The following is a 25,666-nucleotide window of genomic DNA, read 5'->3' on the forward strand; positions in this document are numbered from 1 at the left end:
CATGTATAATAAGGCATATTAAACTTATTTTATTTGACCGAATCAATCTTCAATACAACATTTTAAGAATCGGGATGCAAAATTGCAGCTTTACGGCGGGAATGTGAAGCCTAGTTAAAACATTCAGACGCTTTAGGTTAATGATGACTGATTGAATGTGTCAACCTTGCACGCTGATAATCCAAACATAATTATATGAAGTACAGGATCTTGTGTGGTACATGCTTTTCTCTAAACTTCTTTGTCTTTTGACTATCATATTTTACAACAAATTTGCTTTGACTATCGTACCTTCAGCAACATTGCATTTACAACATTTTTTTTGCTATTTTTGCTCGCAAATATCAAAGGTGCGTGCAAACTAGAGCAACTCGTGCTGGGACAAAGAAAACGTGCCTCGTCGTCGCTTAAGCAAACCACAAACGATATCAATGAACAGTCACTACCGTAACGTTCATTCGATTCCACACCTCATCAACGCATTCTGCTGGCGCCTTTGTAACCTGTCAACTTTAGGTTTTAACGAGTTCCACCATTTCCTACGATTTGTACCATCGTTCCATTAAAAATGTGCGAAACAGTGCTAGCCAAACGGTGAAAGGTTACGCCACGGCACGGCTCTGACCATCAACAGTTTCGGTGCGTGACGGCACGAGACGACCTTGCCTAGCGCCGCGGTTTTCTTCGATGTCCGGAACCCAGACTGCGTTCGCACCTGACGCACCTGAAGAAGCTCCATCGAGCAGTGATCGAGTGAACCTTCCGGCGCAAATGTGTTGCCATTAGTAGTTTCGAATTGTTTCCGGTATGAATCGGTATGTTGCGCGGTATGAATCGTTCTAAAGCGGCATAGCAAACGCGATCTATTAGGGAGCAGAGCAGCACTCGGCTGGTGTGCAAATGGTGCAAATGCAAACGGCATCCTCCTGTCTTAAGAGAACCTATAAAAGGATAATTGGTGCACTGTTAACTTTCAGCCGATGTGCCGAGCTTGATGATTGGGTTTGAGCAATTCAGCTAGCAAATAATTATCTCGCGCCCGCTTCACCAGACGAAAAGCCACGATCGCGGCACGATCGCGTGTGTCGCGTTTGCTTGCTCGCGTCTGCCATTTGGGTGATAATTTTCTATTTCAATTATTACTTTAATACTCCATCGAAGCGCGATTTTCGATTTCGGTGACGTGCGGGTGCCTGTTAATCGAGGTCCGGCACGCTCCAGGGTCGGCAGACGAAACGCACGTTCTTTCTTTGGCCATTCGGAGTGAAGCAGCATTGGATTAGCACCCTTCGTTCGCTGCTTCCCTCGTTCGCTCGTCGGTCGTGTACATCAAACCTCATTTACAATCGACCGCCGCTCATGCTGCAATGCTGCCAGCCACCCGAGTGCCCTTACGGAGTGACCTATAATCAGAAAGCAACCTCCGGTCCGGTTGGGCTAGGTTGGGATTGATCGGTCGTCATCGGCAGCACTAATTAAGGTCACCCAGGTTCTGCGAATCCGTCCAGTCCGGGCCAAGCTAATCAGTCCACCCTTCCCTAGGGTTCCCCCCTTGTCACTCCGTTCGCCGGCAGATTATCCACATTTTGATTAGATTGTCACGGGGGCTGGGCTCTGGTCTCCTACGGTTGACTTTGGCAAAATAGTGCATGCGAATTCAATCACGCAGATTTTGTGTCCCAATCCCAGCTGGGGGGGGGGGGGGGGGGGGGGGTCAAAGGATCGCACTAAAAAGGCACCCAAGTCTAAATTCGCTTAGACAGAAACGACGACTTTTTAGTACATCAACCTCCATTTTTTCTATTGCTATTCCCTGTGTATTTAAGCCCGTTTTATTATTTGCACCTGTTGTTGTGTGTCTTACCAGGCACCCGTTCCGGGTCTGCAGCGATCGGTTCACGGTGTTTGGATAGAAAACAAACCTATCGTTTATTGCTCACGTAAATACAATCCTTCGGATCTCCGAATTTTTTTGCACAGAATAATTTGTTGGTAAACCGAACACAACTATTTTGTAACAAAATATTTAAACTTGAAATGTCAAGCCAAAACACATAGACGCACAATCAGTTAGGTGGTTGTGATTTAAAATTACCGATATGTAAGGAACAACATCAGAGTTACCCGTCAACCGGTTACTTCCCTACTTAGCGCAATCTCTGATGGGCGGATTCGCGTGAGCAACCGAATCAAACCACTAATCACACCTTATTATTTCTAATATATTCTAATGTGAGGTTATGTTTGCAGCTGCTTACCTCTTAACCTATTGAGTGTGTTGGAATGTTAAAAATCTCTATCTAAGTAGAACCTGCTACTAGTGGACAACAATTGCCAAGTACACTCCTTCTACTGTGTGGGAAAAGCGATAGAACACACTGAAAATCGTAATATCCTGGCATGGCCGGATAAGCTTATCCCTTCCTCGCAGTTGGTCGGTAGCTTCCACCAGCAAACGAAAAGCCTCCGTGAGCGTTCACGGCAAACGAACAGAAGCGAATCGGACGGCGTGACATGGTGGACGGCGAGAAGAGAACGTGTGATTTCGGTGCTGCCGGTGCTGGTGGTAGCCCATTGTGTGTGTGTGTGTGTGTGTGTGTGCTCGCGCGACAAGATGCCAATTATTCGTCCGTGGCATTAGCATGTGCTACCGGTAACGTCGCGCGATCGTCGGTCGATTAGTTCTACCGCGATAGCGCTAGCGTAAGGATCGTTCTGAAGCTGTGTGGACCGGTCCAGGTCGATGTTACCGGCACGCACGAAAGCCCTGAACGTGCAGAAAGATGCGGCTACCGGTGTTGCTGTTAATGTTGCCGATGCTACTCGCAGCCCATTACTATCAGCATGAACGACGGAAAGAGAGCAGGGAGGAGGATGAGGTTGCGGTTGACGAGGATCCTCCGTTTCGGTTGCAAGATGGTGATGCGTATCTGACGGTGGTAAGTGTTGTTGTGGCTGATTGGCTGTCGATGTCGGGAAGTGTAGCCGCAAATGTTTGAAGTACGAAGTCCTGCGTGTGTCGAGAGTCCCGAAAACTCCTTTCCAGGATCCGTTGGTGGTGAATGTCAAGTGGTGTGTGAATATCTCTCACTAGCAACAGTGTTAACGATGACTTCGTACTGCAAACAGAATGAAGTTAGGCGAGCTCATATAAAGAGAACCTTGGACGAATGCTCAAGAACTCGCTCGGAACAACAACAAAAAGAAGAGCAATTCATCCAATACAGTTAGCATCAAAAGAGATCCTTTAAAAGGCTTATATCAGCCCCATGAACCGTTTGTCACCTTCATTCTCCCACCCTAATCCACCAACACAAACCATTTTATCCCTTTCTCAGCCACAACTCGTGTGGAAGTACGGCTACGAGATCGAGATCCACGAGGTACAAACCGAGGATGGCTATTTGCTCGATCTGTACCGCATCCCGGGCCGCCGTGCCGCATCCGGCCAACCGGCCCAACGCCCGTACCGCAATGCGCCAATCTTTCTGATGCACTCGCTGCTGAGCAGTTGCGCCGACTGGGTGCTGATGGGTCCTGGGCGTGCCCTTGCCTACCTGCTCGCCGATGCCGGGTACGACGTGTGGATGGGCAACGCGCGTGGCACGCGCTACTCACGCAAACACACCCATCTCGATCCGGACCGGGCACGAGAGTTTTGGAACTTTTCCTGGCACGAGATTGGCCTGTACGATGTGCCGGCCCTGATCGACCACGTACTGTCCGTGACCGGCCAGCAGCAGTTGCACTACGGGGGCTTTTCCCAGGGTACGATGGTGCTGTTTGTGCTGCTGTCCGAACGACCGGAGTACAATGCGAAGCTGATCGATATGCAGGCCATCTCGCCGTCGGTGTACATGTACCGGCTCGAGGGACGCATCGTGCGTACGTTTGTGCAGCTAGCTGATCCGCTGGTGGCCGCCCTCGATGCAGCCGGTCGGCACGAGATCCTACCGAACAATCGATTCATCGCGCCGCTGGTGAAGATCGTGTGCCCGGACGCGAACGTGACCGTGTGCCGGGAGTTGCTGTACGATGTGGCGGGCAAGAATCCGCCGCAGGTGGATGATGTAAGTATGACGTTGGAGTGTGGTCGGAATAGTGTTTCTCCTCAACACCCGCCTCTCTCCTCATTTGCAGAAGATGCTGCGAATTTTCCTCGGACACTTTCCGGCCGGAGCATCCCTGCGCCAACTGCACCACTTCTCGCAGATCATCCGTACGTCGCGTTTTGCACGGTACAGTCCACTCAGAACCGCACGGAACGCTCTGCCCCTAGGACCGTCGGCCCCACTGTACAATCTCACCCGGGCCACCATCCCGGTCGTAGTGTACTACGGGCTGAACGATCACGTGGTTAACTTTCGCGATGCACTGCAGCTAGCTGACGAAGTGCCGAATCTGGCCGCCGTACATCAGATCGCTGACCGACGGTTCACGCACAGCGACTTCATACTGGCCAAAAACTCAGCCCGGCTGATGAATTCGATTTTGCTCCAGGAACTGGACCAGTACGACGGTGGTACATCATCCGCGAACTCGACACACTAGCCACACCACCGTGCTTCCGGGATGTGTTGATCTGATCTGAGCCCAAACGCCGGGTGCCTAACACCGGTAGCGCATTAATTGTTGGAGAATTCCCAACCCCGAAGCTTTTGCACTCTCTAATGAGTGGAAGGTGTGTTCGAACCATTACACAGTTACCTATTACTCAGCGCGCGCAACATGAATGCACCACGTCTAATTACTGCCATTGGTTGCAGCTAATCACTGTTGGTGAGCTCGTACCGTCGTTCGTGTGATTGCTACCGGCCACATAGTTTGTTAAGATGACACCCCCCAAACCACGGTGAATATCGGATCGCACCCAAACCCGCTTTGCGAGCTGTGATGATTGATTATGGTGGTGAACAAGATAGTTTTAATCCACCATTCAGCAGCTTAGTGCGACGAGCATATGCCTTCTGTGTGATTAATTAATTGCTTCAACGCGCAGGGTTGAGCTACTACTATCAACGCAAGCTGACACAACATAAGCGGCCTTAAACTTCATCACCAAACTTTACAAGTTGTCGGAAGCTGTCAAACATTGACGCGATACTCCGTTACATGCTGCTATCTGACCTCTGAATTGTTCATGTTGGACCGATTAGTGAGGTGAAAGACGCGGGGAGAGGATTACGCCGGGCGTATCAATAGACGATGTCCCGCGCGGTCTCTGTGATACATTTAATCATGTTTTTTCCGGAACATAGGACTAGTGCGGTGAAATCATAACCGCAGTCCTTGCTATTTGTGTGGTAACAGGTCGGTTAGCGCTAATGAGATGATTGGCGAGAGGGAATCGATACGTCGTGCATATCGTTTAAGGTCATAAGGAGAGGATTAAAATTAGAATTCCATTTCTTTTTTGTGTTGTGTTATACATTTCAGTGTTCAGTGTGTGTTCAGGGAAATGTTTTACGAAATTAAGAACAATAAAAAACAACTGTTATTATATTGTTAAATAAATGCGTTCTTCAAAACAGCTTATTGATCTCATAATTTTGCACATAATTGATTAATCAGTCCTGTGTACGGGCGAACGATTCAGATAAGATTTGAAACCGATCCTATCGTATCAAACATCCAGAGCACCGTCATAGTTACCGCTAAGAAAAATCGTTCAGAAACAAATTAAACGGAATTTAAGGGCGGCTCGGAAGTAGATGCTACAACGGCGCCGGTCTTCATATGGTAGAACCGGTGCTCAAATCCCATTCTGACCGTTCTCCCGTAGTGAGGACTGACTATCCATCTACGTTGTATCATTAGGTCTAGTAAGCCAGAAATGGCGGGCATGACCTAAGAGGCCGTTAGGCCAAGAAGAGGGGGAGAGAGAGAGAGAGAGAGAGAGAGAGAGAGAGAGAGAGAGAGAGGTCTAGCCATTTTGCTGTCAACCTAACCTTAATATTCAATTTGATTTAAAATGAACTAACTTTTGGATAGATATAGTAACGGTAGATATAGTCAAGTCTATCGCTGGGTTAAATTGAATTTGTTGCCACCTTGGTGATATCAGTAATAATAGTTATAGCTTGATTTTTTTTCTTTACATTATTGTAACCGGTAAAGCATTATATCGTCGAAATGTTTTAATCCACAATTAGGGTAAATTGCATAATGTGCACATTTATGAATAAAAGATAAACGCCAGTTAACTCGTGCGTAACAGAAAGTGTAACGGTCGAAGTGAGCCTCAATTTGAAATCGCCACACGTTTTCGAGCAGTTTGCTCGATCGATCGATCGACGAAAGCTCTACTGCATTGACTAAGCTTTGAAAGCTCTCTGGTTGCTAGGCACGAGCTCGTAACGTGTTTTATTGAACCGCTTCACCTAGTATGACATTCGTCCTTCGTCTTTAATCACAAAAGAAAAAATATCTCTGTATTTCCTCACTGGATGTAGTCATATTCGCAACGATCGTGACATTATCAAGGACATTTTGTATCATCAACACGACACGCTGACTGGTTCGGGATCGTTGCCTTAAGAAGCAAGGCTGTTTCCGATCGGTTCGCCTTCATTTTCAACGGCAATAAAAAGCACTGCAAGACGCGCCTTATTGTCACTTAGAGCATGAAAAACGCAGAATAATCGAATGTTCTAGGGACCATTACTGAATGGTATGCTACAACTCCATTCTCCTGCTCCTACATTTCCGATCAGTACATTGCACTTTAGCATCACACAGTACTTGCAAATGAGCTTTCCTACTTTCTTCTTTTTTTTTTGCTGTCCCCACAAGTTGAAGGGTGTATTGTGTCCACCCTGCTCACACCCGCAGGAACAGTATTGTAGCCCTCCGATATCGTAACACAGCTTAATGTACTCGGTGGGAACTCGGTGCGCGCGTCCGACCGATCACGGGATGATGATAGCGTGGGTATTAGATTAGAATCGTTAGACGCGCGTATCGTAAAGCTGTTCTCCTTCCGATCGTGCTAGCGTGTCAGTAGTAGAATGGCATCAGACGCGGCAGAACGTACGATTCTAAGTCGTGGCTCTAATGCCGGGCAGCTGGCGACCCTGCTGCTGTCATCGATCGTATTGCTATCGGTTGGAGCGCTGCTGCGAACCACGGAAGCTGCATCCAAACGGCAGCGTCCCGGTGATGTCAACGACGTTGGCAGCTTTTTTGCGATTGAGGCCGAGGATGGCGCCCTGCGTACGGTAAGGATGATATGAGTGAAATGTGCAATGATATATGAGAATGAAGAGTTAAGGAATGTGTATGAGAGTGGTGTGCATTGTGTGTGGTGCAAAGGTGTGAGTAAATTGTGAACATTGTGTTGTGTTCATTATAGCCGGAGCTCATCGCCAAGTATGGCTATCCCGTAGAAAGTCACGAAGCGACCGGTGCAGACGGATACATCATCTCCCTAACCCGCATTCCACCCAAGAAGCAGCGCCACCCGACACCGATGCTGCTGGTGCACGGTCTGCTCGCGAGTTCCGCTGACTTTCTGATCATTGGACCGAACAACAGTCTCGCGTACCTGCTGGCCGACAGGGACTACGATGTGTGGCTTGCGGATATGCGAGGCAATCGCTACTCGCAAGGCCACACGCGCCTTAACAGCAGCTCGCCGGAATATTGGGACTTTAGCTGGCACGAGATGGGCTACTACGATCTGCCGGCTGCGATCGATTACATCCTCCGGCAGACGGGAGCTCGTCAGCTGGACTACATCGGCCACTCGCAGGGCACGACCGTATTCTTCGTGATGGCTTCCAGCAGACCCGAGTACAACGAGAAGATCGCACACATGTATGCACTGTCGCCGGCCGTATGTCTGAAGCGCGTACGAAGCCCTCCGGTTCGGTGGTTGCTGCAGCACGTCTATACCCTCAAGGATCTGTTCGATGCGTTCGGGGTGCAACAGTTTCTGCCGCACACCGATTCCCAGTACGAGATGGCACGCATGCTATGCCCGGTGAGCGATCCGGACAACATTTGCATGCAGGTTGTGAGCATGACGGTGGGCCCGAATCCGGCAATGACCGATATGGTTGGTAGCGAATGCGTTGTTGCTGGAACCGTCTCCTATTGTTGTGATCCTTTTCAGGTGGCAATGCAAGTGCTTACCGGACACGATCCAGCCGGCGCCTCCGTCAAGCAACTGCTGCACTACGCTCAGCTCCAGCGTTCCGGTAAGTTCCGACAGTTTGACTATGGGCGACGCAACAACACCGAACGCTACAGCCACTGGAATCCTCCGGCGTACAATCTGAGTGCGGTCACTGCTCCGGTTACGATCTTTTACGCCGTCAATGATTGGTTGATTGATCCACGGGATGTCGTACGGTTTTCCCGGTTGCTGTCCAAGCGACCAACGATGCACCTGGTGGAGGATGAAAACTTTAATCATCTCGATTTTACGATGGCCAAAAATGCACGCTCAATGGTGTACGAACGTATATTTAGCGATCTGGAGAACCGGACTAATAGGAGTTTATGATCGAACGTGGCGCAGGTCACGGAGGTGTAGGTTAACACTCGCCCACCAAATATTTTAAAACCTTGTCACTCTAGATTCTAAACGCTATTCTCATCCCCAAGATTAAACTAGAAGCGAAAGCTTTCACACTAGGCATCTAGATCTTTTTAAGCTATACAGTATCTTTGCCTAATTCCACAATCAACTACCTAATCGCATCAGGAAGTACACCTTGCAAGCATGATCTAATCACACCTCTACACAAAATAAGCTGATCAATTTAGAATGGCAACAGTGCATCATCAGCCAGCAACCAGTCGTCGGACAACAGCGACCTGGAATTGAGCTGAACTTTCCACCTGCAATCATCATCTTCGTCCTAGGCTAGACACGTCCCCCCCTCCCCCTACGATCGGTTGCTACTTCCTCCAATCGGTGTGTAAGCCACCCCCACCAACCCACAATCAGTTGGCGTGATTAGATAATAAGCATCGGTAAGTTCGCAGGTTCACAATTTGATTTGCTGCTTTGCTACCTGCCGCACCGGGGCATAAGGCTCCCCACCCATGTTTATATTTGCATTCGAATTACTAGCCGAGATAACAATCGGAAAGGTATGATTTACGCTCTGTCAGCATTGGGGAGCTCGGTGTTGCTTCCCTTACCCCAGGTGGAATCTTGCTAAATTGTCGTTTGCGAGAATTGGGAGAAAATGGGATGCGTTCAGTGGAGTTGTAGCGGATGGGAATCGTCGTGGATGGTGGAATGTTGATTGCCATTCCTACGGACAGTATCGATTTATATCGACATTACGTCGGATGAAAATTGCGTATGGGAGTTGGAAAAAAAATTGTTTTACACAATATAATCAAGTTCGCTGCTGCACTGTGATAGTACAATAGGATGTATGATCAAACGATTGTTTCACTGATATGGACAGTCGTAGCAGATGTTTGTAAATATTTTTTATACTTTTAATATTACTCCAGTAGTTTTACCGTTTCGAGATTGATAGTTTGAAGAGTAATAAATAAACTTACAATTTAATAATAATCAACGCGGCCTCAAGCGAAAAATTTAAATACAGCTGACAGCAACCACAACTTCAAGCGACACTACCCGATCACCGGCTCGCCCTGCCACTTACATTCATGCGGAACAGCCGGCCGCGCAATAACTAACTACGCTTGCAGCCTCCGATCGGGTAACATCTAGCTAGAGTCAAGGCAAAGGACAACTGATCTCCCGCTCGTTTACCTTGACCATGACGTTCAGCACGTGGTACCACTGGAACTGCAACGACAGCAGCGACCAGTGCGCACCGGTTGCAGCTGAAGAAAGTGCAGCAAGCTCGTCAGTGCAGAAATGACTGCAGTTCGATGCGGAAATACAATCCACGGCTGCCCATATCGGCAGCGTGCGTTCTGTAAAGGTGCTCCTACTTCTATCGGACGATGGCTGTTGGTGATCGGTGTGGTTGTGTTCCCGGTGGTGACTGCTACACGTGTTACGTTCGGTGCGTACGAGAGTGTTTTTGCGATCGACGAAGAAGACGGAATGCTGGAAACGGTGAGAGCAAAAGGGCGCCCCCCCGGTGTTGTGATCAAAATGGCATGGTTTTTGTGACTTTGTATAGGGGAAAATGAAGAGTTGATATGTCTTTCGATTTCTTACCACTAGTCCGAACTGATCCGTAAATATGGATATCCAATAGAACAGCACGAAGTCACCACCGCCGACGGATACGTGCTAGCGTTAACGAGAATTCCTCCGAAGGATAATCCAACCAACAGTTCGCTGCCGATACTGCTGGTCCATGGATTGTTTGCCAGTTCGGCCGATTTTCTCATCGTTGGTCCGAACAACAGTCTTGCCTATTTGTTGGCGGACCGGGGCTACGATGTGTGGTTGCCGGATCTGCGTGGCAACCGGTACTCGCGCCGTCACACTAGCCTCACGTCAGACTCCCGGGCCTACTGGGACTACACCTGGCACGAGATGGGCTATTACGATCTACCGGCCACGATCGATCACATCCTAACCGTTACCCGCGCCAACCGGCTGCACTATATCGGCTATTCCCAGGGAACGACGGTATTCTTCGTGATGGCTTCCAGCCGACCGACGTACAATGAGAAAATCGCACGCATGTACGCCCTCTCACCGGCTGTTTATGTGGAGCACGTGCGCAGTCCAATCTTTCGATGGCTGGCGGTGAATAGTCCCGCCGTTAAGTGTTTCCTCGACACGATGGGACTGTGGCAGGTGCTGCCCCACAACAAGGCACAGTACGCACTGCAAAGGGCGTTCTGTCCGCCACGGCAATCGCACAGCATTTGTGTCCGACTGATAGAGCTGCTGGTCGGTCCCAATCCCAATGGAACGGATCGGGTAGGATGCTTACAGGATGTTTCCCTTAGCTCGCAATTTTCTAACAAACTTTTTGCTTCCTGCTTCAGCTAGCACAACACGTCATCGCCGGTCACAATCCTTCGGGAGCGTCGAGTAAACAGTTGCTACACTTCGCCCAGCTAAACCTTAGTGGTCGCTTTCAGCAGTTTGACTACGCACGAAAGGAACGAAATCTCGCCCACTATGGACGGGAGTATCCACCGAGCTACAATCTGACGGCTGTGACTGCACCGATCGTAATGTTTTACGGGCTGAACGATTGGATGGTAGATCCTGCCAACGTGGTACGGTTAGCGGACGAGCTGCCTAACCTGGTTTCGATGGCGGCGGTAGAGGATCCCAACTTTAACCATCTCGACTTTGTGGCGGCGAAACGGGTACGTGCGCTTGTGTACGATAAGATCCTCGATCAGCTGCGCGAATTAAGCTAAGCCATTTGAGACTGTTAATCAAATGCTAGATGTTAGAGGTGTTACAGGTTAAATAATGTTTTTGACATATCAACATAAAATAGAGGCAATGTGTAAATTATTTGCGGCAGACACAGTTACACCTCAGCTTGCTGCTTTGGTCCATTCGCAGTTCGTAACTGGCTGTGTAGAGTTGGCTTTTCGTCCATCTGTAAGCCGCGTTCCAAACTGTTTAACTACCGAAACGATTCACTTTTAATTACCACAATCCGAAATGGTTTCAATTTAATAACCGATGCATAGAACGATATGCGGCACTGACGTGTGATGTCTTCATCAACTCTGGTAGACACGTGTTGACAGAGTTTCAGTTGAATAAATGTTTTACACATTTACGGTTGAATTTTAAGCAGGCACATTTTCAATGCAACTCAACTTGAACATATTCCTTGCGGTTTGGTTTCTGACTGGTCCCACCGAAGGCAAGTTTCCGATAGACAAAATCGATGGGCAACTTACTACTGTGAGTATGAGTTTCAATGTTTCTAAGGTGGTATTTTTGGACAATCGAGCAAAACAGCAGTGTTTTCATTGTTAGATAGAGCTAATAAACAAGTACGGTTACCGTGGCCTAGCCCACACGGTAACAACGGCCGACGGTTATCAGCTCGGAGTACATCAATTAGTACGAAAGCAAGGTCCCGATCGGAAGCTGCTACCGGTACTGATTATTCACGGTTTGCTGGGCAGTTCGGCCGATTGGGTGCTGATCGGGCCGGAAGATGCACTTGCCTACCAGCTGGCCAGGGCCGGTTACGACGTGTGGCTTGGCAATACCCGGGGCAATCGTTACTCTCGTCAGCACGTGCGCATGTCACCGAACGAAGCGCAGTTTTGGAACTTTTCCTGGCACGAAAAGGGCACTTACGATGTGCCGGCCATTATCGACTTCATTCTGAACAAAACGCAACCCCCGTCCCAGCAGATCTACTTCATAGGGTACTCCGAAGGTGCTACGGCATACTTCACGATGACCAGCAGCTTACCACAGTACAACGGTAAGATCCGTTTGGCTCACGCGATGGCACCCGCCGTTCTGCTGGATAAAGTGCGCAGTCCACTGCTGCTTTCGCTCTCCGAAAGCTCGCCGCTTCTGATCCCAATTACGCAGAGCGCCCAAATGGGCGAGCTGTTCAAGTGGTCGGAACAGCAAAACGGTTTCATTCAAACAATGTGTCCACCGTTTGCAAAAAGGAATCCGTGTATCGTGTTGTTTGAAAATCTGTTCGGCCCGAACTCAGAATCGATCGATATGGTGAGTTTTAAATGGGATGCTACAAACGTAGCGTATAACTACATTTCGTAACAAAACGCTCCCTCGCTATCTTCCACAGCATGTGGTTCAGGCCATGATGGGTCACTGTCCGTCGGGAGCTTCCCTCAAGGAACCAAAGCACTACAACCAGATTATGCAGAGCGGTATCTTTCGGCCATACCAAGAGGACAACACGGAGCGTATCGTTAAGCCGTACAATCTCACACTATCCGACGTGCCGGTCCACATCTACTACGCATTAAACGATTGGATTGTTCATCCGAAAAATGTGCGACGGTTTGCAACAGTACTGCCAAACGTGCGCGAGCTTCGTGCCATTGGTGGTAAGAAATTCACACACATTGATTTTTTGATTGCTAAACGTGTCAAAGAGACGCTGTACAGCAAGATTCTATTTAATCTAAGAAATGATGCGCGCAAAATTTCGCTACAGGTAGAAAAAGGGCTCAATACCGACCCGTAAACTAGATCAACCACGCTACAATATAGCTTACTGCAGTGATGGACCATTGAAACTGCACAAATAAAAAAAAACCCAGATTTAACAAAAATGAGAATAAAAACTCACTATTTTTCATCCAAAGAGAAGTAGAAGTTCATTTCACTTGTTCATTTCATTTGTTATTGTTGAACTACATCGTTTGACGTTACGCATCAAGCTTGTCTGTTGCTTGGGTAGCGCCGAAACTGTCACAGCTTGTTTACAGCGGTACTATTTACAATTACATTTTGTTTGCGGCGGTATCCGATACAAAACATTCGATATCGTGGACAGGCAACGAAACAAACCTTTCGCTTGCCGTGTGTAATTTTCGCTATATTTAACCTATCTTTTATCTCGTCTTGTCAGTGTTCGGTGGGATTAGATGATAAGATTAGTTAGTCGTTATTGAAAGTGATAAGTGTGCGGTTTTTGATCAGACACCTCCAAGAGGTCAGGAATCTGAGTCAGTCAGCAAGTATCATTTTGCCGAACGAGTTGTATTTCTTTTTTTTACGGTGCTCGGTGTTTAGTAAGATGAGTAAAATGTTGAACGAAATCTGTGATATGCTGGACGGATATACCGGCCGAGATAAGGTGCGTATGATGCGATACTTGCGTCCCGGTGGTGGCCAACCGCTCGAAACCGGAAGACGGTGCACCGAAAGTTCCACGTCGAACAAAAGTGTTTGGTTGTGCCCCGTTAGGCAGGGCTGAAAACAACTTTCACTTTTATCCTCCCGCATCATGTAACAATGAGCGTGAGTGTTACAGTTTTTGGGCGCGCGGGGATTGTGCGCTTCATGACGATAACAGAACGAGCACGAAGGTTGCTGAAGGGAATGGTTTCGTTGGAGAGTAATATTTAAAACATGTTCCTAAGTGCTAGAAAATGATCGATTCAGTGGCACCGCACAGGCACGTGGGGCCCAAAAACAAGTGGCGCACAATTTTAAACGCCAGACCGGTTTTTTTTCCCCCCCGCGGCACAACAGAAGGTGTGTACGCACACCCCTAAGCCACTTGCCGAATGAATTCCATTCTTTTTATTGCTCATTGGTCATAACCGATCCTTGTTCTCGTCTGAAGAAAAAAGAAGGAATGAAACGTTAAATGTTTCCTCGCTTATTCACTCTCTTTACAGATCATTCGCACACTATGCTACACTACCAAGCTAGCGTCCGGCCTGTACGCCCAGTCGGATCCAACGAGGGCGAAAAAGCTCGCTATATTTAGTTCCAAGATGTCGCAAACCCGGGCCACACTACGACTTTTCGACGATTTGCCCATGCTGGCGTACAGTTTGAGTTATGGATCCGGCAGCAAGGAACCGGACCGCTGGATGGGTTTGATCGGCTTCGTCACGAACCTGATCGATCATGCCTACTATCCAGTGGACAAGATCTGTTGGCTGATCGAGCACAATCTGCTGAACGTTGAAAACCCCACCCGTTGGGACACGATCAATTCTATGCTCTGGGTCGCTTCGATTTACCTCAATCTCATGAAGTAAGTAAGAAAGTCAATGCGCTTTTAGTATCTCATTTCATTATCCTATCTCATATCTTAAGGGGTGGAGGATTTATCTATCTATGCAAACTGCTCGCATGGAGATAGAAGCCGCTGCGCCATACTGACCTGACCATTGGCTTTATCACATTCCCTTGAAATGGATTAACTCCGTATAAAGAGTGTCCCCGTCTTCGTACTAATTGTTTTATGGTTTTTCCCCCGTCCCTATCCAGGACCATTCGAAGCTTCACCGTGATGGAACAACATAAATCATGTATCGATAAACAGGAGAACGAAAGCAGGTAATTTCTACATGCTTTTGTTACCAAGAAATGATAAACCGATGATAGCAACAAGCCCATTTGATCCACCATTTATCCTTTGCAGCCAAGCATTCCGTATGCTGCTGATAAAGCAACGCATGGAGGCCATATCGATACTGCGGTTGTCGCTGGATCTGATCCATGCCGGCAGCACTCTGCCGAAGGGTATGCTTTGGGGCGGTCGTTTCCAAACTTGGCACGTAGGACTGATCGGCAGCATATCGTCACTGCTGGGCCTCTACCAGTACGTTGCTAAGAAGCGAATCGTTAAGCAGAGTTGCTAGTTGCTAACACATTTGTTTCCGCACAATTACAAACCTGCATCACCCCCGGACGGTAGCAAGGTATGCTGCTAGGCGTTATTAGTGTATTATTGGGCCAATCACAGATCGGCTACTTAACGCGGGTCTTTCATTGAAAGCTGATATTTTTGTTATGATATGCTGTAAGCTTTTCTATAGGATTATTGTAAAAAAGTAGCAAATAAAAACTAGTCAGTAATTTGACATGTAAATAAAGGATCAATCATGCACAAACGAAATGCAATAATGCGACACAACCTAAAACAATTGAATTTAAAACACCGCGGGGTAATATTCTCGATGAAATCTGTATGTTTTATTGATTTTCTTTTACATGTTCGGTTGCTGAAACGTTGGGGCTGCTTCTTGTTTGGTTGGAGTAAATAGTAGTGTTCGGTAGTTGTGTTATTGTTTACAATTATTATTGTTTTGCGTTAATACAAAGTCCATTTTGATCAGTTCTGCTGTACTCGCGCCGCCGCCTTCCCGATTCCGCTCGCCCAGTGTTAATACACGCAATAACCTGTGTTCGCGCGCCACTCAACAGTGTGCCATGACAGAGTTGATGACCGTACTTCGCTACTTTCATATCTTTTTTAAAAAATCATCCATTTTATGGTGTATTTCTCTTTTCCTTCTTTTCGTTTTGTCACATCAACTATGCCTTAATGGCTTTTGGTCTTAAGGGGGGGCTGATCGGCTGCCAACTAGTGCAAATCATACATCTTTAATATCTCGTTTACTTCGGAGTCTAGTAACTGCATACGCACACACACACATAAAACTCCCAACACTTCCATCCAATCGCTGTTGACTGCTTTGTCTGGGGGTCAGCCTTTGCGTTTGCTAATGTCCTTCTCCTAGCATTCCAATATCGAAGAGTTAGGTCAGTAATGTTCTAGGGCGCTTTCTTCCTTACCTTCAGCATTACTGTATGTGTGCATAAACTTTCCTGTATGTCTTTCATATTGTCTGTTTAACTGGCGGGTGATTTGGAGGGGGAGTGTTGTTCGGTTGTTGTAGCACGAGGATTGTGTTATTGTTTAGTTTTCGATTTAAATTTTTCATCTTTGGAAAGAAAGAAGATGTCGTTCGATTTGCTCGCAATACGAAAGTAGCGTTTGTCTATACGAATGAGCCTAGGAGCCTTGTAGTTGAATTTGTGTCATTGTGTTTGGGGGGGAACTGTCCCCAAACACAATACGATACTACTTTAGGAAAGAGATGCAAGTAATACCAGAATGATATAAAACGTGCTTGCTCTGTGTATCATATGCGCAACCCTTCTCCCTCAACACTTGCAGCCGCCTTGAACCGTAATTCGATTCGATCATTTCATCAACAAACATATCCAGGCATCCTCAATATTGTCCACCAGTTTTCTGCGCAAATTTCGAAACGTATCAATCAGGGAGCCTATTGTAAATATTTCAAAATCAATCAAAACCTTTCACTAATGATTTAAAATTATTACTTTCATGTAATTATTCTCCCTACTTCCTCTCTCCTCCTTCATATGTCTCCAACCCACACACACACATCATCATCATCAAAAGCAGTATCAGGTTTAATTTAATATTTTGATTTTGTCTTATTGTTGGCTTATTTGCTTCACCATAGTATGTGTATATAGTATAATGATTATCCAAGCATTGATGTTATGTTTCGATACCAGTAAATTGTATCGAACCAAGGAAGATACTGTCGATTGTAAGGAGCGCGCGTTAGCGGTATTATGCCTTCAGGGCAAAACGGTCATTTTATATATCTTAGTGTTGGTTTAGTATGATCAGAGAACCTGTTTAAAGCAGCAGCGGAGAGAGGTTAAGGATGATGTGTGCTAGATTTTATCCTGGGTTAATATAGAGTTTTGGTCCTACGATTTTGCGCGCCTCCGTGTCGTGTCAAGAGCTGTAACAATGTGTGTTTGTTCTTTAAATTCTTTTTTTTTAAATATGCTAATACTCTTACAGTTGTATCGCTTATATGTGTTCAAATGATTGTGTTACCGACTTTCTTTCTCCAATTAAAGGCGCATTTTTTTATTTTAATAGCTTCCCCGTGTTTCACAAGTACGATGGTGTGTGTGTGCACGAATTTAGCACGGAAGCAGGCTATATATATATATATATAAAGTCAAAGCGTATATTATATGATCGTACACAATCACACATTCCTATCATTATATTACTTATTGCTTGATTAGGTTGCCACGCCGCGTGTGTACTACACCCCTTCTTCTCCCTTACCATCCACAACAGGTAAAGATAATTCACACACACACACACACTTTCGCTTCAGTTCCGATGTTGCTCCTTTGCTTTGCGAATAACAACTAGTGTAGAGCACACACACACACATTCATCAGTCCCTCTCTGTTTCGAAATAATAATTCAAAATTTGGTTCCGATTGTGGTGCGCGGGGTGTGTGTTTGAGGGAGGCTCACTCCAAACACTAGTCAAAATTGTTTTAATTAAAATTGAGCACAAATTACTGTAGTGTCGTAAAAACTGTTTCCTCTATCTTTTTCCTCCTCGCTCTTTCGTTTCTGTGTTCGTTTTTTGTAAAACAAAACACCATTGCTTCGATTTTTTTTTCTCTTTCTGTAGCACCATGCATGAGTAACAAAAACAAAACAACACTAATACATAAAAATAGATTTAAAAAACGCATATGTTAAAACACTCGCACACATCTGGTGCGACACTCTTGTCTAGTGCAATTGATAAATTAGTAAGTAACGAGACAACAACAAAAAAAAGGAGTTGAAAATGCACCTGTGTTAAAATTATCTGCCTACAATATAAAACACACTCACACACACACACGAGACACGAGTATAGTAGTAAAATATACATAAAATGTCGATCAAACGCTGTGTTTGTTTCGTTCGTTTAAGTCTGGTTTGTTTTAAAAACATCAATCAAAAAAAGCCACACGCCCTCCTTTCGCTACTTTTACCATTTCCTTTGTTCTTTGTTGAAATTTATGGAGGAATAAAATGGTACTACTATTAAAACAAGAATAAATTTAAAAAACACTTTTTGCAATCTTCTGTGCACTGTTTTTCTCTAGGTGTGTTGTGTGAATCGAGTGCAATGATTTTTTTTTTTTGTTCCAAATTAAGGTAATTTTGTTTACACTTTTGTCTAATAAAATAAGTTCAAACACAAACGAAAAGGAGCATTACTCATGCTTGCCTCATAATGTGTTAGTCTATCAAAGGATAAGAATTTATTGCCATTTTTTAAGCGTGACTTTCAATAGCCAAAATATCATGGTGGTATCCCTACTTTCTACTAGCAAATTGCACCATATTTTTTTGTTTTACCAATCGCAAAACGAAACGTTTTAAAATGTACACAACCGCAGGGTGCATATTACAGTTAAAATGTTGCCAATAATTTGGCCATAAATAAGAACACGATTCAAAAATCAACCAGCCACCCGGCCTCTCCTCCGTTTCTTCATTGCAGGCGGTTATTTAATCGTGTCCACGTTTTATTTCTAACCGATGATTTCCATTCATCAGCGTTATCATTCCATGGAAAAGCAACATGGTGATTGTGTACAATGTTTCAGAGATAAAGTTAAAATACGCACCGCGCTCCCCCCCCCCCCCCCCCCTCCTCTTCTACAGCCAATATTCCAATGATATCTACCCTAAAAGAACATGCAACCACGTGACCGGTAAAGGCTCGAGAAGGCCCCCTGACAAAATTGTAAATGTAACAAAATGTAAAAACTGTAAGATTTACGCCTGAATGTATGCAATCCGCAGTACACGTTGCGAAAGCTTCACAGTGCACTTTGTGTGGTCAAAAATGGTTGAATAAAGTCGATTGAAATATTGCTTATTGTTTGATTAAATCCCTCTCCCCCTAACCTGACCATTTGTATTGGCTTATAGGAGCTACGTAATAATTTTTGGTCACGCAGGGAGTGATCAATCAGGCTTACAACATTCACGGTGTTCCCGGACTGTAACGGAACATTGGTTCGATGGATACTTTTTACCGGGCATAGATATTCAGAAAAGGAGGAAACATAAGAATAATTACATTTCAAATCACTTCTTACAATGTATATTATCATGCTTTACTCGCTGTCCAGTAACAGTATTAGGGAACAATGCACAATGTTTGTATGAAACGAGTTATGACCATGCAAAAATCCCACTGTGCAATAAAAATGACAGGCCACAGTGCTGCACACAGAAGATTCTAGGGGGGGCCTTCTCGAATCTTCTACCAAAAATTAAATTATGAAGAAAAAAACAACACACAATATCACTTAAAAATATTATAAATTATAAATTAAATATTTTCCATTAGTTAAAAAAAACACATGAGTTTCTTTTTTTTTTAGTGCAATTAGCATAGATAGAGACAGTATCGGCGCCTGTAGTACACTAATCGGTGCCATATTGTGTGTTACAAAAATCAGTCACTATTAACATTCATTTGTCAACTTACTCCATATCCCATTTAATGCACAAGTTCAATGAAATTTCTGCCATTACAACCCCGCTGCTTTGAATAAATTTAAAATCATTTATGTTAACCCACAAAAACTAAATAAGAGTTGTTTACTTCTAAAAACAATTCGTATCATCGTCGATCACCCTCTTTTGCAACCTTGGAAAGTTTTCCAGTCGGATAAAAAGAAAAAAAAAACAATAAATATTTAAAAAGGATTTTGAATTTTAATTTCGTTTAAAAATGTCGTAAGAAACGAACCGTTCAAATTTTCCCCGATACTTTCGCCAGAGACAGAGGTCTTCCCTGCTGTTCTGAAATAACTTATAACACCCCTCCCATATCTCATCATCGAAACACAATTTCTTATGTGTCTTTTTAAGTATTTAATCGACCTGTTTTTGTCCTTCCTTTTTCTCGTTCAATTTGCTATTTGCTGAAATCAATCACACTATGCTTCAACGCACACACACACACACTTGATGTTAATGAAATAGCTTCAAACATTGCCAGGCACATTTTGTTATTCATGTAATAAACTTGTTTCAATTTGCAGATGTGTCTTAGTACTATTCTTCCCCGCGCGCGATTAATACATTCGCTTTTTTCTACATAAACTTGGAAATGTTTAAGGTCGAAATAATGCGTTACATGTTTAAACACGATTTTATCGACACTAAAAACCAATTACGAAACAACATAAAAACACTTCCAATTTTAAAGAAGAGTGTGATGCGACACACTTTACATACGAGAGTCGTCTACAATAAGAATTCGTGTGAGTGTATGAATGTGCACCTTCCTCCGCATGGGGGCTTTTTCTAAACATGATAAAACACATTAAGCCATTCTTCACAAATAAAAACACAATATTATTATCATTATTACGGTAAAAGATGCGTAAAGTTGCGCTCTCCTGTAACAATAGTTGATTTTCATTAGTCTACGTTATTATCGTAATTGGGCTTTGTGTTGCTTCTTGCATCTTCCTGTATACCTTATACTTACTATATATATATATATATTTATATATGCATCAGGTAGGTACAATACTACCAAACAATCAACAGTGTTCCTCAAAATACGGATATTAACCATATTAACCATGCATTAAATCGTCGATTAAATAATTGAAGCTCGATATTTCACCTTATACACTCTCTGAAGTCTATGCAATGATGAGTAATCATGTAGTAATTTTTTTTCTTTACTTTACCACCGTTTGCTTCTGCTCATACAAGTTTTGCTGGTGTAATATTTACCTTAGTAGTTTATAAGTTAAGTGCATGACCAAACAAAAGACTCAAAAAATGTTAGTATCATTATTGAAATAAAAGTAAAATTGCTTTGTCCGATTCTAGCCAGCTGGACAGGTTGAACAAGTGTTTTGCAATATAAGTCCTTCAAATCAGAACATAAGGACTTCAACTTTTACGCCACTTACTGAACCTGTGTTGTGAGAGCGCGGCCTCAGCGGCCCTACGGACGCAGCCAGTTGCTCGACGTCGACATTCGTTCGTGCGACTATCGACGCACGATCGCGGGTGTGACGCACGATCGCGGGTGTGACGCACGAGCGAGAATGAGAGAGAGTAGTTGATACCGATCGCTCGCGGACTACGGCTGTTTTAACGAATGTTGTGTTCGTCAAATATTTTAACGTATCGTTTAATAAAAAGTTAAGAGCATAAAAGAACCAAAATATACTTAGATCTCCTGAACGTTGTAGAATATTTTTCGCACGTTGAATTACTCAATGCAACAGATCGAATTATGAGTATTATTGTCTCACCATAGGTAGCTCTATTTGTATATGCACACACAGCTGGGCTTGCAGCACAGCTATTGGCAACAAATTATAATATTTCATTCAACTATCGCACTATCGGTATTGGTTTGTTTGTCGCAATGTTATTGTATGTTATGTGTGGTGTTTGGAATCGTTTCCACAATTGTATTGTAAAAAAATATAGACATTTGTATATCCGACTTCTACACATATGCTTCCAAATACCAGTCAATTAGCGTATGCACTGATTTGCGCCTAAATGTATGCATTCTTATTTTGTTTTGGCATATGAACGCGTGCGGTTGGCGTTTTTACTCTTATTTTAATGTTTTACGGTCCCCTCCAATGCACCAGCGCACCATGAGCATATATACTTTTGTTCATTTGTGTAGAACACGAACGATTTATTTATTTTAAAATATGCTTCAATTTATATCCCATTACTAGCTAGGTTGTTTTGTATGGTCCTCTAGACGAGTTTTCCACCTTTTGTCTATGACATGCGTAAGTTTTTATTTTTAAGGCAAATTAAATTCACTAATGAACACACACACACACATATTGTTTGAGAATGTAAAAGCAACCCGCATTTTATGGATTTTAAATTGCAGGAGCAATACTAAAAAAATATTCTGATAAAGGGAACACTGAGATAAAAATCGATCCATTAAAACAAATACGCACGCTACTATAAATCAAACTAAAACACGGTTCTGATGATATATAAAGTATGTAAAAAACAGATGAAAATGAAAATGTTGAGCACTCTCATACGCTGGTACAACTGCTAAACAATTGTGTTTTCTTGTAGCAGTGCCTTTTGCTCAGCTCAGTGATTAATGCCATGTTTTATGCAAATATTGCTTATATGCTTAAAATGCTTTTGTATGTTTGATTTATTCTTTTAACTCTTAACAAAACGTAGAAATTGATACAGAAAGAAGCCAGCAAAGCATCAACAAAAACGGTGTAGCGAATAAAGAGCAACAACCATATTGCTGCCAACGAACGCTGCTATTTTATGTGTTACAATAAAAATATAGCCAAGACAACAACAAAAATGTACTGAACACTCAGTGTTTTATACAGTTCATTGTATCGAAAGTAAGCAGCAACACAATAATAGTGCAAAGTTAGAACGCACAGAAATGGTGTGGCATAATGGGGAATATTATACCTTGATATAAATATGAATAAATAAACATGTAAGAACGAACGCGCCAAATAAATAACGGCATAAATAGAAAATTGTTTCAAAATTCAATGCAAGCAGCAAGCCCACTTCCTGCTTCACTGGTCTCTGCACATCGCACGCTGGTATGCCATACTGCCTCTTGAGAGTAATTCATTCAACCACAATTACTACTAACCAACCTAGCAAGCCCATCGGTAAGTCAATCATGTATACCGAGCTCTAGCCCGAGATGGGTTTGGCAGAAATGCATCCCCCAAAATCTACATGACGACCAAAGCATACAACAAAACTGTGCTTTTCGATTGTGTGTTGCCCTAGGAGAAGTGTTCCCCTCCAGTTCTTCCTTCCAATTTTCCCTTCACATAAAACTGGCGCTTGTTCGTGAAAAATGCACTCCTACCATTAAAACAATAATTTAACGCATGCCTCTACACATCACCGTATCTCGCAGCGATTCTCAACAACGGATGTGTGTCTTAGGTGCCAATCGACCAGTTGGGGGGGATTCGTTACATAGGCTTTTAACAACAATAAAAACAGCAAAGACCTCTCCTCTTCTTCCCCCCCCCCCCATCGAACATTTAAACGGTGCGCGTGTAAGGAAGTTGGGGTTGGGATCAAAATTTGCTACACGATTAGGTGCTTGCCTCAAAATTATGACACTAAACTGTGTGAAGGAGTGTGCGCGTTTTAAAAACAGTGATCATAGTAACAACACATTGCGCCCCCCGCCCTTTTAAGTACGTTGAACGTATAATGGGAGGGGTGGATCTTGATCTCGCGAGCATCTGCTTCGTCTTAGTGTAAGGCTCTGTGTGTATCGTGGTAGTTGGCAGCTAGGGAGATCTGTGCAATGTGTGGTCATAACACGGTCGGTGGTGGTGGTAATCGATTTCTGGACAATAAATTAAATCATCACGATGTACCAAGGAAGGATTTGTCTGCTTTTTGAAATCATGCTTGCTTGCAGCTAAATCGCGTCGAGCACGCGGAAAGCGGAAGGAAAGGGCTCCCAAACCCCATGTCTCGATATGAATATGATTTTAATCCGTTTGCCGTGAGAACACCACGATCATAAAAAACAACAACGAAAAGGAAAAAAGGTACACCACGCATCGGGGGGTTTCTTTTCGAATGACCCGCGCGCGCGCGACTAGAGAGAGAGCTAGGGGGCGCCATTCGGCGTGGAGGAGGATCGCTTTGCCATGGTCGTCAAAAGTGTACAAAACACAGCTGTTTTTGCTCACTTTTTTTATGTGTTACGGATGATATAGATGACCCATGTGAATCTCAATCCTAATCCACCTAGTGCAACAAGCAAACTAGGAAGAGTAAAATCTGTTTTCACTGAGGTCGCATCCGCCAGTTCTGTGCGCTAACTTAAACACGGCAATAGTCTTGCAACAACAAAAGCAAATGAAAGGAAACACTAAAATACTATTGGGTAAAATTAACGATTCAAACGTTACCTGAAGCGATCCTCCACGTAAGCCATCAAAATTGTAACAACAAAAAACTCTTCTTCTGCATGTGTTTTGGGGGGGTCCAGCTTTTTGTGACTGCCAACCGAATAGAAGCATTTTCGTCTAAATGCTGTTTTGACGATTGGTAAACAGAAAATTTCAATCTAGGAAATTCGTTTCCAACACGCCTTTCTATTGATTGGCTACACATTTTCAGGTTTGAAATTTTGAATTAAAATTACAATTTCCATCCTTGGCGCGCCCATGGCGACAAAGAAGCAAGCAAGCATGGTTCAAAGCAGCAGAATAGCAAAAACACAATTACTACACTAAAATACTAACCACCCCGCCGCCGTGGGCAGAAGTGAGTAATAAAGGACACGAGAGAGAAGAAAGAGAAAAAACGCCGTTGAAATAAAAACTGGCGAATAACAAAATGAAACGCGCTCTCACGTGTGTGCCCACACAAATGACGGAAAACAAAAGAAGAAAAATTGGATCAATTATCGAAAGAGAAAATGGAATATGATATAAATAATTAGAACTTCCGGTTAAATAACTTGGGACTTTAAATGAGCAAACCACCACCACCACCACCGTTACCACCGTTGCCGCCGGCACCATAGTTAAGTTGTGGCAGGTCACCACTACTATTACCACTGCTGCTCTCTGCGTTACTTGTGTTGACGTTAAGGCTGTTGTTAGCAGTGCAACTGCTGGCATTGCTACGGGTGTTGTTTCCAATAGGGCTAGAACTGTTGCTGCTAGGGTAGCTAGTGTTGCCGCCGTTGCTGGCATTACTAGAGCTTTCGGTGAAGCTACCTAACGAAGGTGATGGAGACTTTGCCAGTGCGCGGTATTGTTGTTGCTGCAGCAGCCCTAAACGATTACTTTGCTGCTGATGATGATGACTGCTGCTGTGGTGATGATGGTACTGATTGTGCGGCGTATGGCCACCGGATCCACTACCATGATGATGACCACCCGCCTGGTGGTGGTGGTGGTGGTGATGTTGTGGCCCATTGTAGTACGAGCTGTGATCATACGACGATGGTTGATGTTGTTGGTGATGGTTACCATTGTTGCCGCAGCTGCTGGAAACATGTTGCTGCTGCTGCTGCTGCTGGGGACCAACTCCAATGATAGCAGTGAATTTTGAATTCCTTGTCAGTGGTTTGTGATTTTGCAGATACACTCCCCGGCTATGTTGTATTTGCCAGCAGGAACGGCAAAAGTATCTAAGGGGGGCAAAAGCACACCACACACACATTTTAATACGTTTTCAAACTATGCTCTCGTGTTATATGGTACCAGACAACATTTTTAATGCCGGTCGGTCACGGGAAAACACTCTCTCTGTGTTTTCGAACTTTTAACCCACATTTCGAACACAAACGAACGATGATATGTGTGTTAATTTGCTATCAACCTGCTTGTGAATCGATCAACAGATGATCTTGTTTGGAGAGCAATCGATCC

The 25,666-nt window shown here is 44.4% G+C and overlaps 5 protein-coding genes across 14 annotated transcripts in view; 4 read left to right on the forward strand and 1 right to left on the reverse strand.

The window, feature by feature from the left end:
* Positions 1 to 1,752: 1,752 nt before the first annotated feature.
* Positions 1,753 to 9,538, forward strand: LOC118502467. Its single transcript, XM_036034698.1, has 7 exons — positions 1,753 to 2,939; positions 3,339 to 4,070; positions 4,141 to 4,550; positions 5,572 to 5,647; positions 6,993 to 7,217; positions 7,352 to 8,056; positions 8,114 to 9,538. The coding sequence occupies exons 1-7, from the start codon at positions 2,784 to 2,786 to the stop codon at positions 8,504 to 8,506; spliced, it is 2,697 nt and encodes an 898-aa protein (XP_035890591.1). The 5' UTR covers positions 1,753 to 2,783; the 3' UTR covers positions 8,507 to 9,538.
* Positions 9,539 to 9,632: 94 nt separating this feature from the next.
* LOC118505426 (lipase 3-like) lies at positions 9,633 to 11,986 on the forward strand. The gene is made up of 3 exons (XM_036041188.1): positions 9,633 to 10,054; positions 10,166 to 10,876; positions 10,945 to 11,986. The coding sequence occupies exons 1-3, from the start codon at positions 9,851 to 9,853 to the stop codon at positions 11,326 to 11,328; spliced, it is 1,299 nt and encodes a 432-aa protein (XP_035897081.1). The 5' UTR covers positions 9,633 to 9,850; the 3' UTR covers positions 11,329 to 11,986.
* LOC118502468 (lipase 1-like) lies at positions 11,837 to 13,192 on the forward strand. The gene is made up of 3 exons (XM_036034699.1): positions 11,837 to 11,860; positions 11,906 to 12,622; positions 12,702 to 13,192. The coding sequence occupies exons 1-3, from the start codon at positions 11,837 to 11,839 to the stop codon at positions 13,104 to 13,106; spliced, it is 1,146 nt and encodes a 381-aa protein (XP_035890592.1). The 3' UTR covers positions 13,107 to 13,192.
* Positions 13,193 to 13,372: 180 nt separating this feature from the next.
* On the forward strand, positions 13,373 to 15,518 carry LOC118505427 (peroxisomal membrane protein 11C-like). Of its 2 annotated transcripts, XM_036041191.1 has the most exons (5): positions 13,385 to 13,577; positions 13,658 to 13,721; positions 14,269 to 14,633; positions 14,870 to 14,938; positions 15,024 to 15,518. In XM_036041191.1, exons 2-5 carry the CDS (start codon positions 13,662 to 13,664, stop codon positions 15,241 to 15,243), a joined length of 714 nt encoding a protein of 237 aa, XP_035897084.1. In that variant the 5' UTR covers positions 13,385 to 13,577; positions 13,658 to 13,661; the 3' UTR covers positions 15,244 to 15,518. The 2 variants fall into 2 exon arrangements, with proteins under 2 accessions (XP_035897082.1, XP_035897084.1); XM_036041189.1 differs by having other exon boundaries at positions 13,373 to 13,721.
* A 7,071-nt stretch (positions 15,519 to 22,589) lies between these two features.
* LOC118505428 overlaps positions 22,590 to 25,666 on the reverse strand; it is a 33,219-nt gene continuing 30,142 nt past the window's right edge. For all 9 annotated transcript variants that reach the window (XM_036041197.1, XM_036041196.1, XM_036041195.1 and 6 more), the window contains one exon: positions 22,590 to 25,425. In XM_036041197.1, the coding sequence (XP_035897090.1) occupies positions 24,756 to 25,425 (670 nt within the window). In that variant the 3' untranslated portion in view covers positions 22,590 to 24,755. The remainder of the gene's footprint in view (positions 25,426 to 25,666) is intronic.

The sequence above is a fragment of the Anopheles stephensi genome, chromosome 2 (assembly GCF_013141755.1).
Source record: "Anopheles stephensi strain Indian chromosome 2, UCI_ANSTEP_V1.0, whole genome shotgun sequence".
Lineage (NCBI taxonomy): Eukaryota > Metazoa > Arthropoda > Insecta > Diptera > Culicidae > Anopheles > Anopheles stephensi.

Excerpts from the sequence above, each read along its gene's own strand:
- LOC118502467 (XM_036034698.1), top strand. The coding sequence starts at position 2,784 with ATGCGGCTACCGGTGTTGCTGTTAATGTTGCCGATGCTACTCGCAGCC. Across the intron at positions 4,551-5,571 it reads TCCGCGAACTCGACACACTA|TCCTGTGTACGGGCGAACGA; the intron begins GCCACACCACCG and ends TTGATTAATCAG. Across the intron at positions 8,057-8,113 it reads ATCCGGCAATGACCGATATG|GTGGCAATGCAAGTGCTTAC; the intron begins GTTGGTAGCGAA and ends GATCCTTTTCAG.
- LOC118505426 (XM_036041188.1), top strand. The coding sequence starts at position 9,851 with ATGACTGCAGTTCGATGCGGAAATACAATCCACGGCTGCCCATATCGG. Across the intron at positions 10,055-10,165 it reads AAGACGGAATGCTGGAAACG|TCCGAACTGATCCGTAAATA; the intron begins GTGAGAGCAAAA and ends TCTTACCACTAG. Across the intron at positions 10,877-10,944 it reads ATCCCAATGGAACGGATCGG|CTAGCACAACACGTCATCGC; the intron begins GTAGGATGCTTA and ends TTCCTGCTTCAG.
- LOC118502468 (XM_036034699.1), top strand. The coding sequence starts at position 11,837 with ATGAGTTTCAATGTTTCTAAGGTG. Across the intron at positions 11,861-11,905 it reads GTTTCAATGTTTCTAAGGTG|ATAGAGCTAATAAACAAGTA; the intron begins GTATTTTTGGAC and ends TTTCATTGTTAG. Across the intron at positions 12,623-12,701 it reads ACTCAGAATCGATCGATATG|CATGTGGTTCAGGCCATGAT; the intron begins GTGAGTTTTAAA and ends TATCTTCCACAG.
- LOC118505427 (XM_036041189.1), top strand. The coding sequence starts at position 13,662 with ATGAGTAAAATGTTGAACGAAATCTGTGATATGCTGGACGGATATACC. Across the intron at positions 13,722-14,268 it reads GATATACCGGCCGAGATAAG|ATCATTCGCACACTATGCTA; the intron begins GTGCGTATGATG and ends CTCTCTTTACAG. Across the intron at positions 14,939-15,023 it reads AAACAGGAGAACGAAAGCAG|CCAAGCATTCCGTATGCTGC; the intron begins GTAATTTCTACA and ends TATCCTTTGCAG.